General features: G+C 49.2%; 1 protein-coding gene across 5 annotated transcripts in view; it reads right to left on the bottom strand.

Moving 5' to 3' along the window:
• Nucleotides 1-1,456: 1,456 nt before the first annotated feature.
• LOC139440587 (neuroligin-4, X-linked-like) overlaps nt 1,457-14,108 on the bottom strand; it is a 354,500-nt gene continuing 341,848 nt past the window's right edge. For all 5 annotated transcript variants that reach the window (XM_071220389.1, XM_071220388.1, XM_071220387.1 and 2 more), the window contains 2 exons: nt 11,048-11,837; nt 1,457-3,467 (listed from right to left, as the gene is read on the bottom strand). In XM_071220389.1, coding sequence (XP_071076490.1) covers nt 2,618-3,467; nt 11,048-11,837 — 1,640 coding nt within the window. In that variant the 3' untranslated portion in view covers nt 1,457-2,617. The remainder of the gene's footprint in view (nt 3,468-11,047; nt 11,838-14,108) is intronic.

Below are 14,108 nucleotides of genomic sequence, written 5' to 3' on the forward strand. Positions count from 1 at the left end.
ACACATTTTTTCTCATTTTCCTCTTTTTTCAGTTTTTTTATAGATAGCAAGTATATTGTATTCTCATAGAACTCTATGAAGATTCTAGAACTCCTTCCCATGTAGAAATAAGATATCGTTGAAGGTGTATTAAATTGCTTTTGATCATAATCCTCTGTAAAAGCTAAAGTAGTTATCCACTTAACAAGAACTCTTTTTTTTGTACCCCCCCGTACCCCAATGTGACAAGCCTGTTACAGTACTGGGCATATTGCTAGCTGAAGACAATTGGAAATACTAAACAAATACTGGAACTCGAATTACAGACGTACCCACACCGACGCAAGTGTCTGTCCTCTGTGGTGTGGCGGAGCGTGTTTGCGGTCCTTACACAGAGCCCGAAGGATGGCGTGACGCCAGCTGGCGAGGTTCACGCCCCCGGGGACACAATTCCTCTCCTTCCGCTGCGAGAAAGGCGCGTGGCTTCACCGTGTCCCAATGGGGGATGAGATTGTGACAACATAAACACACCGGCACTCGTCCTCCAACGTAAACCAAGAGAAACACGGCTGCCAACCATTTCTCAGAAGTGTCTTTTCCCTGGAGAGCTTTCTCAAGCGCTCGGATTTAAATAGCTACCACCGTTGCGGTTGACGGGTTGTGTATCCGGAGAAAGTGGCGCTGTGTGTGTGTAGGGGGGGGCCCGCCCGCCTTTGCAATGGCATTGAAGACTGGGTTTCTACGGGACACCCCATGAAGCCCAGACATGCCCTCTGCATTTATCTTTGGCTACTCTTTCCTGGGGCTGCGGGAGTTTCTGCAAGACAGAACATAACCACGGAAGCTGGCCCCCGTTTGCTTCTTCCCCCTCGCCCTTTACGACACTCAAAATATTCTTCGCGGGAGGTGAAAAGGACAAGGAGAAAATGGCCACGTGTCAGGGGGACTCCGGCCCCGAGTTTGTCCACTTCAAACGGGTGAATGACTTGCACGTGTCCCCTCCACAGGGAAGCCCCCCTAACTTGCCGGACAACCCACGCCAAGCGCTGTTGAGGTTCTGCCTTCCTTTCGGTGTGTGTGTTTCTGTCGCCTTTGTGATCACAGATGGATACACAAATCCACATGAAGCAATGCTGAGAGACGAACCTACACATAAGGGAAAAAACAAACAAACAAACAACCAAAACTCTGCCTGCTGATAAATAAGGGACTCCTTGCTTCCGCAGAAAAGGGAAGGCGTGAGCTCTCCTGCCACGGGATGCGCTGAGCTAGGGACACCCAAGCATGGCACAGCCCTTGCTGCAGCTGCTGCGGAGAACAGAGCGGCAGTGACTCGGGGTGCCCGCCTCGCCAAAGGCCTGCTTTCTCTCCTTTCTGGCAGGGCCCTGCACTGGGGAGCAACCCTTCCCCCAACACATTGAGAGAGCCAGAAAGACAGAACTGAAATCTCTCTGTTTTTGTTTTTTTTTTGGCCTGATGGGGCTCTGCCTGTGCCTGGGTCCACGACTTTGTGAAAGTTTCACACGCACACACACACACACACACGCAACAAAATAAATGTTCCGTAAGACAACAGTCTCCTAAGGTTGCTGTCACACGCACTGCTACGACCTGGGAAGGGGAAGGTGTCCCCGGTGAGACAGACGCCGCCCCCTGCTACACAGAAAACACATTTCAAAACCGTCTGTCCTCATTGTCACAAGGAATTAAGAAGAAACACCTCCTATGTCTGCAGGAAACAGAGGTGATATGACTAATGTGTATATATATATATATTTATATACATCCAGACCACAATGGGAATAGTACAATCTTGCGAAAAAGCTCTTTCAAACTAAAAACACCGATAAAAGCCTTGTTTGTTTTGTCGTGTTTTCTTGGGGGTGGGGTGGGGTGGGGTGGGGTAGTGTCTGTGTGTTTCAACTCACAGCTATATACATTTTCTTTTTATTGTTACAAAGTTTCTTAAATAGAGTCCAGGCTGGCAAAACATCCCTTTGCCCACAGGTCTATGTTCGGACTGCGTTCCACTTGAATCATAAAATTCTAGTTCTCCTCCTTCCTGGACTAGACAGAGCTCGTTTGCTGGGTAAACGCCCACAGATTCTTTCTTCCCTTAACTAGAGCCATCTCTCGTATGGCACATAAAGAACTTTTATTTTTATTATTATTATTCTTATTATTATTTTGAAATTGCAATTTAAAAAACAAAACAAAACAAAACACACCACCAGCATGAAGTGTCCCTGGCTAAGTTCCAGAGGAGTCAGCTTGGGTGGCCAGGTGGGGGAATACCCAGGTTCTGGAAAGGCGCGCACGGGGGCGGGGGCCTCGCCCAGAAAGGTTCGCTGCAGCCGTGGCCACGTGAAAGCAGGGTTTCCGCTCGCGACGTCTCCTCTCCACAGGTCGGAGGGCCAGAAGTTGATGTGGTGCCAGTGGGGTGCGTCCCCACGGTCCGTAGCACGGGCTGCCCTTCCGCTGTGGGATTTGTTGGCGTGGTCCTACGTCGGCGGGGTGGAGAGCATTCCTTGGGTGGAGGCGTTGCCTCTCCGATTCTCTGCTCGCCCCGTGGCTGGCGGAGGCGCGCGCGGGAAGGGGTGCGGGGCTGGGTGGGGGGCGGGGCGCGGGGGCAGGCAAGCTATACGCGGGTGGTGGAGTGCCCGTGCGGTAGATTCGTACTGTTCTGCCCCCCGCTGAAGGTGTTGAACGTGTGCAAAGGCTGCATGGCCGTCAGTGTGTTGGGGATCATGGTGATGGTGTTGGGGGTCATGAGCGGGATGTCGTCCGGGGAGCGGCGCAGGGTGAGCGTGTAGTCGGGCGGGCAGGTGAGCCTGAGCGTGTCGTGCGCCTGCAGCGACTCGCACTCGTGGTCCTGCTCCAGCTGCTTCATCTGCAGCGACAGGATCTCCTCGTTCTGGATGTGCGCGATGTCGTTGCTGGCGTTGCGCTGCGGGCTGGGGCGCCGGTGCGTCTCGTGGCGCCGCTTGTCCTTCTTGTAGTACAGGGCGGCGAAAGCCAAGATGTTCAGGAACAGTAAGGAGGCTCCCACGGCGATGGTGACGCTCAGCTCGGTGGAGTAATCCCGCTTGGTTTCGATGAGGACCGTGGTGTCCTCGGGCCCCGTCTTGTGCGGGTCCTTGGCGTGCTTCGGGTGGTTGGCGGGCGTGATGGCCGGGCGCTTGGTGGTGGGCCATATCTTGGCGGGGGAGCGCCGGGTCCCGTAGGGGAAGGACGTCATGTCGGGAGGGGGCACCTTCGTGGTGGTGGACACGTACTGGAAAATCTCATTGAGGTTGTGCAGGTGAGGCACGAGCTCCAGCCAGAAGGCCACCTTGGTGGCGCGGTAGTGGTCCCGCACTCGGGGTTTGAGGCCGATGTGCAGGTACAGCTGGTCCTTCGGGTTGTACTTGGACCAGGCCACCTCCTCGAAGCGGTTGGGTTTGGTGTGGATGAACTTGGTGTCCTGAGGCACGGGCTGATTGGGGTCACTGGGGGGAGAAGGGAGGACAAAACAGAGAGGACGTCACACGCTTCCACAGGACACAAGGACGTGTAATCAGGTACCCCGAGAAATCACCGTCCGCTCATCTCAGGTGTTTAGCGACCCACACAAAATACTGACGTAGCAACAGGTGCATGCATTCTGCAGGGATGTAAGATGGCTACCCTTTTGTCTTTGCCTTAAAACTCCCCTACTGACCTTTTTTCTTTGTATTATTTCTCCATTTATTTTGTTCTTTACATTGCTCACATCCGTGAAATTATACAGTATCTGTCTCTCTCTGCCAGACTCACTCACTCAGCACAAACCCGCTAGGTCTACCAATGCTGTCGGAAATGGGAAGATTTCACTCTTTCTATGGCTGACCAATGTCCCTTGTGAAAATGCACCCCATCTTCTTTATCCAACAGTATTTTTAAAGTAATTCCCGATGGCAGTGTGATGGCATGTTCATAATACTTGGCCTGTGGTTAAAGGGCATCAAATTATCTGCAACAGCAATAAAGGAAAAGCATGTCTGGGTGCATTTTTATGAAGTTCCCTGCCCACTGCAGGCCCCCACGCCAGAAACCAGGTGGACTGGAAGGTCCTACGGGAAGACATGAGGTCTACGGATGCTCCCCGACGTCAGGAAGGACACACATGGTAGACACGGCCAGCAGGCACCACATCTGCCAAAGAAAGGACTTCAGCCCCCGCATCCGAGGCTGTCAAAATCATTTCCGAACTCTTGAGCTTTTCACACCTGAGAAATCGTGAGCAAGTTCTCAGAATTCCTCATCTACAGAGAACTCTGGGTCTGGAAGTAAGAGATGAAGGTGAAGATTCACTCCAACATTGCCGGCGTAGAGTAAGACCTTGATAAACGTTATCCCTTTCTGCCAATACACATATTAGAATACCTAAAATATGTGTCATTTATACTGTACCTAAATATACAGGGTCCAGCACAAATAACGCCCCCTTTTTATTAGAAAATCATAAGCATGTAATTCCGTAACACCAACAGCACACTCAAATGCACCGTAGGACATTTGAGGTGACATGTCCAAATGACAACTATAAATTATGACACCCGTATCATTCTGCTACCAACCGCACTCAAGCAGGCCTTACTTCTGCCGGACCCTGTATAATTCAGAATACCTACAAGTTTCCTTAGGCAGGGCTATAAAGTAGTATACACGCACAGTACAGAGGGGATACTACATACTGTTACAGCGTATGCTGTGTTAAAGCATAGTGTATACAGCCTGTGCTACATTGTATATAGTATACGCTTATAACACTGTGTGTTACAGTATATACTGTGCATTATATAGGGTACATATGTATTCATGCATGCTGTATATCACAGCTTATACAGTATACACATGTAGATATATGGATATGATTATATATGTGTACCAAAGGAAAAGCAGTTTTATCTCATAACTAAATGCACTGCTTTTATTTTACTCATGGGACCAAAAATATAAAATTATAGGTCCTGATGACATGCACTTTGAAACAACGCATTTGAAAATACACTGCTTTTTATTTCTCGGTTTTAGAAATTTTACGTTGTAGAGTAAGTGTTGGATTCAACAGAGCATCTTATGTTTCTTTTAGTTGAGTTTCCTAGAATAACTTTTTGAAAATTTCCTGTGTTTACTGGGAATCGGCCACGGAAGCATTTCTTGATTTCCACTGTCTGGAAGCCCCGGAAGGCCGTGGGGACCCCTGTTAATTCTGCTCAGCCGACCGAAGTGCATTTGTTTCTTAGCTGGGCAGCCTCGCTCATGAAGGAGACGTCACGTGGGAACAAGAGGGTTCTGTTCTTGCTGCATAGCAGGCCGTTTTTCGATGGAAATTAGGGTACATTTGAAAAGGAAAGAAACACATTTATTTCGCTCTCAAAGAACAGAGCCCTGGACTTGGGGGAAAGCAGAAAGGTAAACTTGACCCTGATATAATCTACTAAACTTCTCGGATGCACAGTTGGAAACCTCCACCAAAATGAACCCACGGAGCTTCCGAGAGCCGAGAGCCGACATTACGGTGTCGGACGCCCCGCTCACTGTCGATCTCCAATGGTGTTTACATTTCCCTGTAGCGTTTCCCATGTTTTAACTCCCGGCTGTAAAATTAAAGATTATCATGGTTAACGAGAGAAACAGACACATCTTCTCTCTGCAGGAAGAGCCTCAAAACGGCTTCCTCCAGATACCCCAACCCCTAGCACGAACATCTTCCAGGGTCGTATTTTTGAAAGAAAAGCATGAACATTTTCAAAGGTCGTACTTTTGGAAGATGTCACCTGGGCACTGAACACACAGTTCACGTGTGTTCCTAAGGTTTTGCGGGCACTTTATCGGCTAGAGATAGGTAATAGGAGTTCTTTAAACACAGCAGTGAATCCTGATAAGGTGATATTGCAGGCACCCGGCTCTCCTTTGCCCTCAAATGCAGTGGCAGCTGACTGTGACCTGGCCGCTGGGACAAACAGCAGTCACACACCAAGAATTACGTGTTCAGTGACTCCGATGGAATGGGTAGAGGTGTTTATTTCTTTCGCATAAAGTACTGTTTGGCAATAAAGGTCACTTGTAATGTCAACTCATGCCTCTGGGCTATTCTCCTTAACGGTGTCTTTCCTGCTTTCTGCAAAGACTCCGTAAAAGTGGAATATAGATTAATCATGGGCTTCTGGCAAATTCACAAGGAGAGCTGCACCTGAAGCAAAGCAAAGATCTAAGGCATTGCACCATACCTACCCCGAACTCTGGAAAACAAGGTAAAAATATTGAAATACATGTTGGTCTTATTGTATATTTGGTGCTATAGAACATATTTGGTGTATTAGTCATGAGGAAGTAATGTCACTATTTGAATGCTAATAGCATCTGAAGTCTTCAGGGTACAAGGCAAAATTTGATTGCGGAAAGTCCTCTTCACATGCCCTGGCTGGTGTGGCTCAGTGGATTGAGCGCGGGCTGTGAACCAAAGGGTAGCTGGTTCAATCCCCAGTCAGGGCACATGCCTGGGTTGCGGGGCAGGACCCCAGTAGGGGGCGCATGAGAGGCAACCACACATGGATGTTTCCTTGTTTTCCCCTCTGTCTAAAAATAAATAAATAAAATTGTAAAAAAAAATAAAAGTCATCTTCATGGCCATATTTTCTAGGGAGAGCTTTGTTTTCGCTTTCTATCCACCTCTGTCCATACCGAACGTGGGCTGAACTGGCCCTCCATCAATGAGTGCCTGGGTTGTGTTGACCGGCCAGGACCCACGGCTTCCCTTCTGTTGCCAAAGTGCTTTGACAGGACAAAGATGCGTATTCTTTACCACCGCGGCCAACGTGGGAATCAGCTTTCGTTTTTCCTTGACGTCACTTCTCATTGATCAAAACTCTCCACGTCAGCCCTGTTTCTACACGGCCCCTGAATGCTCTGCCTGCACAGTTCACCTCCCTCCGTGTTTGGGTTTAGGTCTCACGTGGGCCAATGAGACAGTCTCTTAGGGACAAATACATCCTCCTCTGTCTTCTCCCACTCCCTTCCGCATCGCTCTGCCTCCCCTCCACACGCACCTTCCCAACATCATTTCTTGGGTGCTCAGCAAAAACCAAACCAACGAATAAAGCTGGTTTGCTACATGTATGTCCACCGACACGCAGACATAAGGAGGTACCCGTCCGCTTCAGGATGCATAAAACACAGCGGCAGCTGCAGCCCCGCCTTGAACAACTGGGAATGCAGGGCGCCGAGTGTGAGGTGGCAAACTGTTGCTGTCCCAGCAGATGATAATAGCAATTAATGCATGTTCCGGAGCCGTGTGCTCCTTTCTCCACGTGCGTGGTCTGGGGTGCGTGACGAGCTATTCTTTTCCTCAAACTCCTGTCTCCCTCGTGCTCATAAGGAGCGGTGGCTGGTCGTCACCTGCGTTCTAGGCTTTTCTCTGCATCCTTGCTTGCGCCTGTGTGCTGGAGGTCACAGCTAAGCCTCTCACCCAGGACCGTGAGCCCACACATGGTTTAACCGGTGCCGTTCCCTACCTGGCACCATTTGGGCTCGTTCTCCTCACCTGGACCACTGAAGCAGCTCCCATGGGGATGAGGTAATTCTCTGCGCAGGGCTGCTGAGGCCACAACCCTAGTTAAACTACGTAACTAACTCGCAACGACCTCGGAAGCCTTTGCCACCTGCTGACAAACACCTCAATCCCTACACCATGCCCATCAGGTCCAGCCCGTTTTCCTGTTAAACCAGCAGCCCGTGCAATACTGCTCTCCACTTGCTTACGTCCAAAGTGCCATGTTGCTTTGCACAGTAAATGGAGTTCTGAGTACCTCCCTTTAAGGATGCTCTGAGTCCCATCAACCATCTTTGCAAATTAATTAAAAATAAAAACCTCACAGCGTGAATGTGTCTTAAGTATCATTTCAGCTCCACTCCTTGTGGACCGCAGAAGCAAAATGAACTCCTGCTTGGACGGCCTCCGGATGCTTCCAACAGACTTCTGAGGCACCCCCCATCATCTCTATCCCGTTACCTTGGGGAGACCCCTATCTCAGAGTCGGGAGGCAGCTATTCTACAAGAGCAAGGCTTCGTTCTTTCCTGTGTGTTCCTGCTCCTTCATCACTGTTAAGAAGGCCAGAAATGTCATAACCAGGTAACAAGCATCGTCCCTTGAGTATGGGCTGTGGTAAATCCCAGGTAATGTTATGTGTCCATGCCCTGCCTGTGCCCCCAGTGAGGGGTGTGCACCTCCACTGCCAAGCCAAGGGGTCGTAGGAACTACAGTTACGACATTAAAAAGCAATCCACGGCAGAACGCTGTGCCATTTTCCATCCTGGTTGCTGGAGGCATCAACTAGGGGTGAGCCTACCACTCATTACTCCCCTTTCTTTTTTGTTCATTTTAAAAAAGATTTTATTGATTTATTTTTAGAGAGGGGAAGGAGGGAGAAAGAGAGGGAGAGAAAGGTTGATGTGTGGTTGCCTGTTGCACACCCCCTACTGGGGACCTGCCCTGCAACCCAGGCATGTGCCCTGACTGGGAATCGAACCGGCGACCCTTTGGTTTGCAGGCCACACTCAATCCACTGAGCCACAGCAGCCAGGGTCCTTTCTTTCATTTTTAAACAAAGAGAAAGCTTCCCTCGCAGGGCCTCTGGGCATCTTTGGTCGTGTCAAACAACATCACTTTCAGTAATTTCTTTCAACAGCCCGAGGAAGCTAACATACCACTGTTACATAAACAAACGTATGGACTTGAATCCTCTCTTTGTGGAATAAAAAACGGTTTCAGGACGGGCAACCTTCATTCCCAAATCTTTGCATCTCCTCCCTTCTCTGCTGCCCCCAGGGCAGCTTTTCTTACTCCCAACATATCAAATCGGACCGTTCCAAGCGGGCACCCAGGCTACACACTTCCCACTGGGCAGATGCATCCTACTTGGGCTAAGACCGCAAAGCACTCGGAAGCCCCTTCCCACCAGGAGTATTTGGAGTCCCTGTCAAGAACAATGGCTTGGAAAGCCCTAAGCATCGAGACCCCCCAAATCCCCCATAGCTCCCCCTCTCTCGAGCCTTGTGGGGTGGGCACCAGCAGGGCATCCCCGTGGGCAGCTAGCCTGGCCATCTGGCTTGCCACGGGGAGATTCACCCCCCCTGGCGCCGGGAGCATCTTCATGTTCAATTCAGCCAAGAGGCTCAAGGTCAATGACAGAAGCACAGGCAGGCAGGATAGAATGCTACCTCATTAATTTCCACAACTAGGTTACAGGACAAGAGAAAATGAAGATGCCCGGGTGTATGGGGCTCCTTAGGGTGCTGGGCACGCTTTTCTCTCGTTTGCTGAGAATGTGCTCAGTAGACTTTTGGAGGCAGCTCCTGTACATTTTCTAGACATTTAGCCAGGGAGCCTTGTAAAAAGATATATTTATAGATACACATAAATACCTATCTCTATATATACACATGTATAGGAAACGTATATTTACTTAGGAAACCAATATGCATAAATATTTATATACACTCCTATATATGTGAAGCACATTTCATAACTATACAGCATTAGAGACACAGCCCTCTGGGTTCTACAGCAGTGCCATGAAGCCAACGTTGCCAGGAAGAGAGGGACTCAAATTGTTTGCTTTCCCAGGGCACACGCAAGTTATGCGGACACTATCCTGTAGTCCAGTGATTTTGAACCTTTTTCTTTCTTTTTTTAAAAAATTTTTTTTGGTCTTTTTTAAAAAAAGATTTTATTTATTTTAGACAGAGGAGAAGGGAAGGAGAAAGAGAAGGAGAGAAACATCAGTGTGTGGGTGCCTCTTGCAACGCCCCCTACTGGGGACCCGGCCCACAACCCAGGCATGTACCCTGGCTGGGAATCGAACTGGCGACCCTTTGGTTTGCAGGCCGACACTCAATCCACTGAGCCCCACCAACCAGGTGAACCTTTTTTATGACACACCTACACTCATCACTAAAATTCTGCGGCACACCCAAGAATATATGTTTTGCCGACTGGACCCAAACACAGGTATAATTTTGATTTGTCTCCACTGGATGGCTATTGTATTGCTATTTTTTATTTGACCATCTGAGGGAAAAGAGTGTCCCGGACTAAATTGTCGGGGGCTGCCTGTGTTAACAATTCTGGGGTGCACTGGTTACCCGTCACTGCTGTGGTCTGTGGGCTATGCAATCATAGCATTACGCTTAAAAACAAGGCGTATACATCAGTGAAAATACGTCACTGCATAAAGAATGGTGACCATCCTCTGACACTTCAGGAAATGGTAATCTTTGCTGGTGGAGGGTATGAACCTTACGTTTGTGAAATGAATGAATAAATAAATAAAGCAACATCGAACAATAAAGCCCATGGTTGTAAAATGAGCTATGCCTTTATGTTTGTGTGTATAAGAGTATACACACAAACACATAGTATCTCTCTATCGTTATTAGATCTATTTCGTTTCCGTGGTTACACAATTAGGATCCTTATCATGTGGCTCACATGTTTTGATAACCCCATTATTTCGCAAATGAGTCGAGGTCTTATTCACATTTGAAACTCCAGAGTCAGCTTTCAATAAGACTGGCAAATGTGTCTGTATCCCGCCGTGGGAAGGAGGACACAGAACTTGTCAGACCCAGCAAGCACTGTGATAAACAGCTGGCTTGCCCTGGTCGGGTGGTGCCGTTGGATGGAGCGTCATCCTATGATACCTTGAAAGGCTGCAGGTTCAGTCCCCAGGTGGGGGGCATATGGAGGACAACCTATCTGTGTTTCTCTCTCACACCAATGGACACCAATGTTTCTGTCTCTCTGTCTTTCTCTTTCCCTTGCCTTCTCTCTAAAATCAGTAAACACATGGCCAGGGAAGGATTAAACAAATGAGTCTCGATGAAATAATTTAGGGGTCAAGAATAAACGTGGTCCTGGTAGAAACTGGAAGCAGCGACTACCGTGTGGGCCCTTGTAAGCCGCGGCGGTACAGCTGTGCAAACACCTGCACGGAGGCACGAGACAGCTGGGAGCAGGGGAACGACAAGGTGGGGAGAACCTACCCAGTTTTGGCGAAATTCGTCCAGTAGGTCATCACCACCGCACTGAGCATGACGTCGTTCTTGGAGAAGTTACAGCTGAAGAGCTCCGTCGGGCCGATCATGGGGATGCCGAAGACGTAGGGCACCTCGTCGCCGTGGGCCGAGTCCGCCCAGCTGGGCTTCATCTCGCTCTGGCAGTGGTGGTAGAAGGCGTAGAAGTAGGTGGGAGACCCGTACTGGGCGTGCAGATCGGCGGTGGCCACCGCGGGGGCCACCCACTGGTGGTCGGTGAAGAGGGCCACCAGGGTCTTGCGGCGCGTCTCCGGGTTCTCCTTGTCTGCCCAGTCTGTGTACATGAACTTGATGGTCTCCCGCAAGGTGTCCTTGCCCTCCGGGTAGCCGTACAGGTTGTCCACAAAGTTGGACACGGAGAAGTCGAAGTCGTTGGGCGTCACGCCGTCTTCGTTGTCCACGATGCCGTCCACGAACTTGAGGCCCTCGCCCTGGTTGACGCCCAGCATGATGTCGTAGTTCAGGAACTCGCCCTGCTCCATCAGGATCTGGGGGTCGTCAGGGATGACGTCCCCGTCGATGACGGGCCCGAAGGAGATGTGGTACGTGGCGGGGGTGATGGTCTGCTGGATGAGCTCCTTGTAGTTCTTATTCCGAAGGCACTCCACCATGTCCGTGGTGTCCAGCATGTTGCAGCCGACCTTGTCCGCCAAGATGCGCGTGTACTTGGCCGGTTGGTAGTTCACGGCCCAGCTGGACAGCGCGGTCCCGCTCTGGATGATGGCTTTCTGGAACAGGCCTGCAGGTGCAAAATTGGGGGCATGCAAATGAAAATCCGGCAGACAGAAGAGCGGCTTGTACCGAGCAAAGAAGGCTCTGATTGAGTCCCGGACCTGGGAACGTCAGGGCCGGCGGCATTCAGCTCGGGCAGAATCTCTTTCACGCAAGTCCACTCGCTCTCCCCACACCCCCCCACCTCCCTGCTGGGCGTTGCTTTTATAGGATGTTCTCACACACACACAAACACAGCGCAAGTGGTGTTGGAGAAAATAAAACTACATTTACACTTTCCCTACCCCGGCAGAAATAGGCATCCTCTTTCTCCCTGCGCTCTGCTGTCGTAGCTGCTTCTTATCCCAAATGACACATCAACAAAGCCTGTCTCAGTGACACTCCCCCCACTCCCCGGTCCCTAAAAATACGCTTTGGGCCAGAAGGAAGGTCACAGGCTACTCTGTCTCAGTGGAAAAACTGGGTACGGCTTCAGTACAGGAAAGACGAGTTGACGGAAACCAGCCTCAGAGGATACATTCAGCGACGTCATTCCAGCAGCTTCCTCAACCTATCAGGGGCATTGAAATTTTACAGTTCCATTAACTGAGTTAACTATTGCTGAAGAAAGCCTTACTGGAACCCTCAACAGAAATGCAGATTTAAATAAAGATTATTCATTTCAAAATGGCATCCATTTGAAGCCCAGGCCTTTGTACCATTTATTCTGCCTCGTTTTAAAGCTGTCTGTTTGGTGAGAAACTTGAAAAATCTCGGGCAGTTTGAGGAGTAAAATGTGAACTGCCCAGCGATGAGACACAACCTTGAGACTTGGCATGGATGTGGCTTTGCCCGACACACCATCAGACTCATTTGGGACTAATGCCCCTGTGTTTGAAATTGCCGGAAATAAGGAACTACTGAGTCGCGTGTTGGCTTCTAAACAATGGCGTTTGAAAACCCTTCAAAGAAAGGACATCCATATGTGATCTCTGAAGACATTTATGGGTTCAAACAATCAGAATTAGGAAAATACTGCTAGAAGTTACTTTTTTTTTTCTTTCTCACCACTATTGGCCATGTGTGAGGAAGACGTATGGATGTACCTGTCTGTTAGGGAAGCAATAAAATCCCTGACAAGTGAGAAAAGTTGAATAAAGAAAAAATATCACCTATAATTCGTACTGTAACACGCAAGTTTCCTTAACATGTTAGGGTCATTCTTTGGGGCTATTCTTCCTCCTTAGCCTGCTTTGCTGAACTGTGTCCATTTCATGCATATTTTTTACACGGTGTTTCTCAGGCTGTTGAATAACTTAAGCTCAATTATTAAAACTAATTAGTGGTCTTTTGAGTAAATACTAATTAATGTTCCTTATAACTGTCTTGTCTCTTTTTAATCTCGTACCTGTTTCCATCGTTCTTTGCTCTGATAATTCTGTGATTCGTGTGTTTGTGAATGCATTTTCCACATGTATGCTGATTTCGTTAGAACATCGCGCTGGAAGTGGAATTCCTAAGGCCAACCCTGTGGGTATCGGCCCCATTCTTGATTCCATCTCTGGGTTGTTTTTGGAAGGGCGCTTTGCCCAAACGAGCCACGCAAGACCCCAATGCACAGTATAATCGTGCCTGTCTGTCGGTTTAAGCCATCAGCACCCTTCTGCCCATTAGTTTGGGCCGACGTGGGTTTGATTCCTACAAACTTTGGTTCCAACACGTTTCTCAGTCGCCAGGTGAGAACCAGGAAAGGGTATTTATGTGATGACTGCCTTTCCCTTTTCACTGAAGGGTTAATACAAATATAAGCCTGTAACGCCAGGTCTCCTTATCCATGAGGAAACGGAGCCTCAAAGACCTTCAGCGTCGAGGACGAAAAAGCTGCCACCAATTTTATGTTGCTAATGATGGCACCACGGCGCAGACAGGCTCAGCGACTTGTCTGCGAGGGTGCAGGAAGCGAGGGCAGAACGGGACACCCTGACACAGCGCGACGGCGCCTTCCTTTGTCGGCGTGTTTGTGGGTCGTGGACGTACCTCAAAGGAAGATACTGTGGCACTAGTTAAAGTAAAAATAATTCCTTTTGAGTTGTACGTGCTTTTGATGGAAACCATTCAAAGAGGTACGGGGCGCCCTGTGTCCAATCCCCGCTGATCTCTCTCTCTACAAGTTAAATGTTTATGTTTTTCAACTCCCGTTGACGTTGGCTATTATATTAGTTTCAAGTGTAACACGTAGCAGACAGACATTTCTATACCTTACGAAGTGACCCCCCCGTAAGTCTAGCACCCACTGGCC

This window comes from Desmodus rotundus, chromosome Y (assembly GCF_022682495.2).
Source record: "Desmodus rotundus isolate HL8 chromosome Y, HLdesRot8A.1, whole genome shotgun sequence".
Lineage (NCBI taxonomy): Eukaryota > Metazoa > Chordata > Mammalia > Chiroptera > Phyllostomidae > Desmodus > Desmodus rotundus.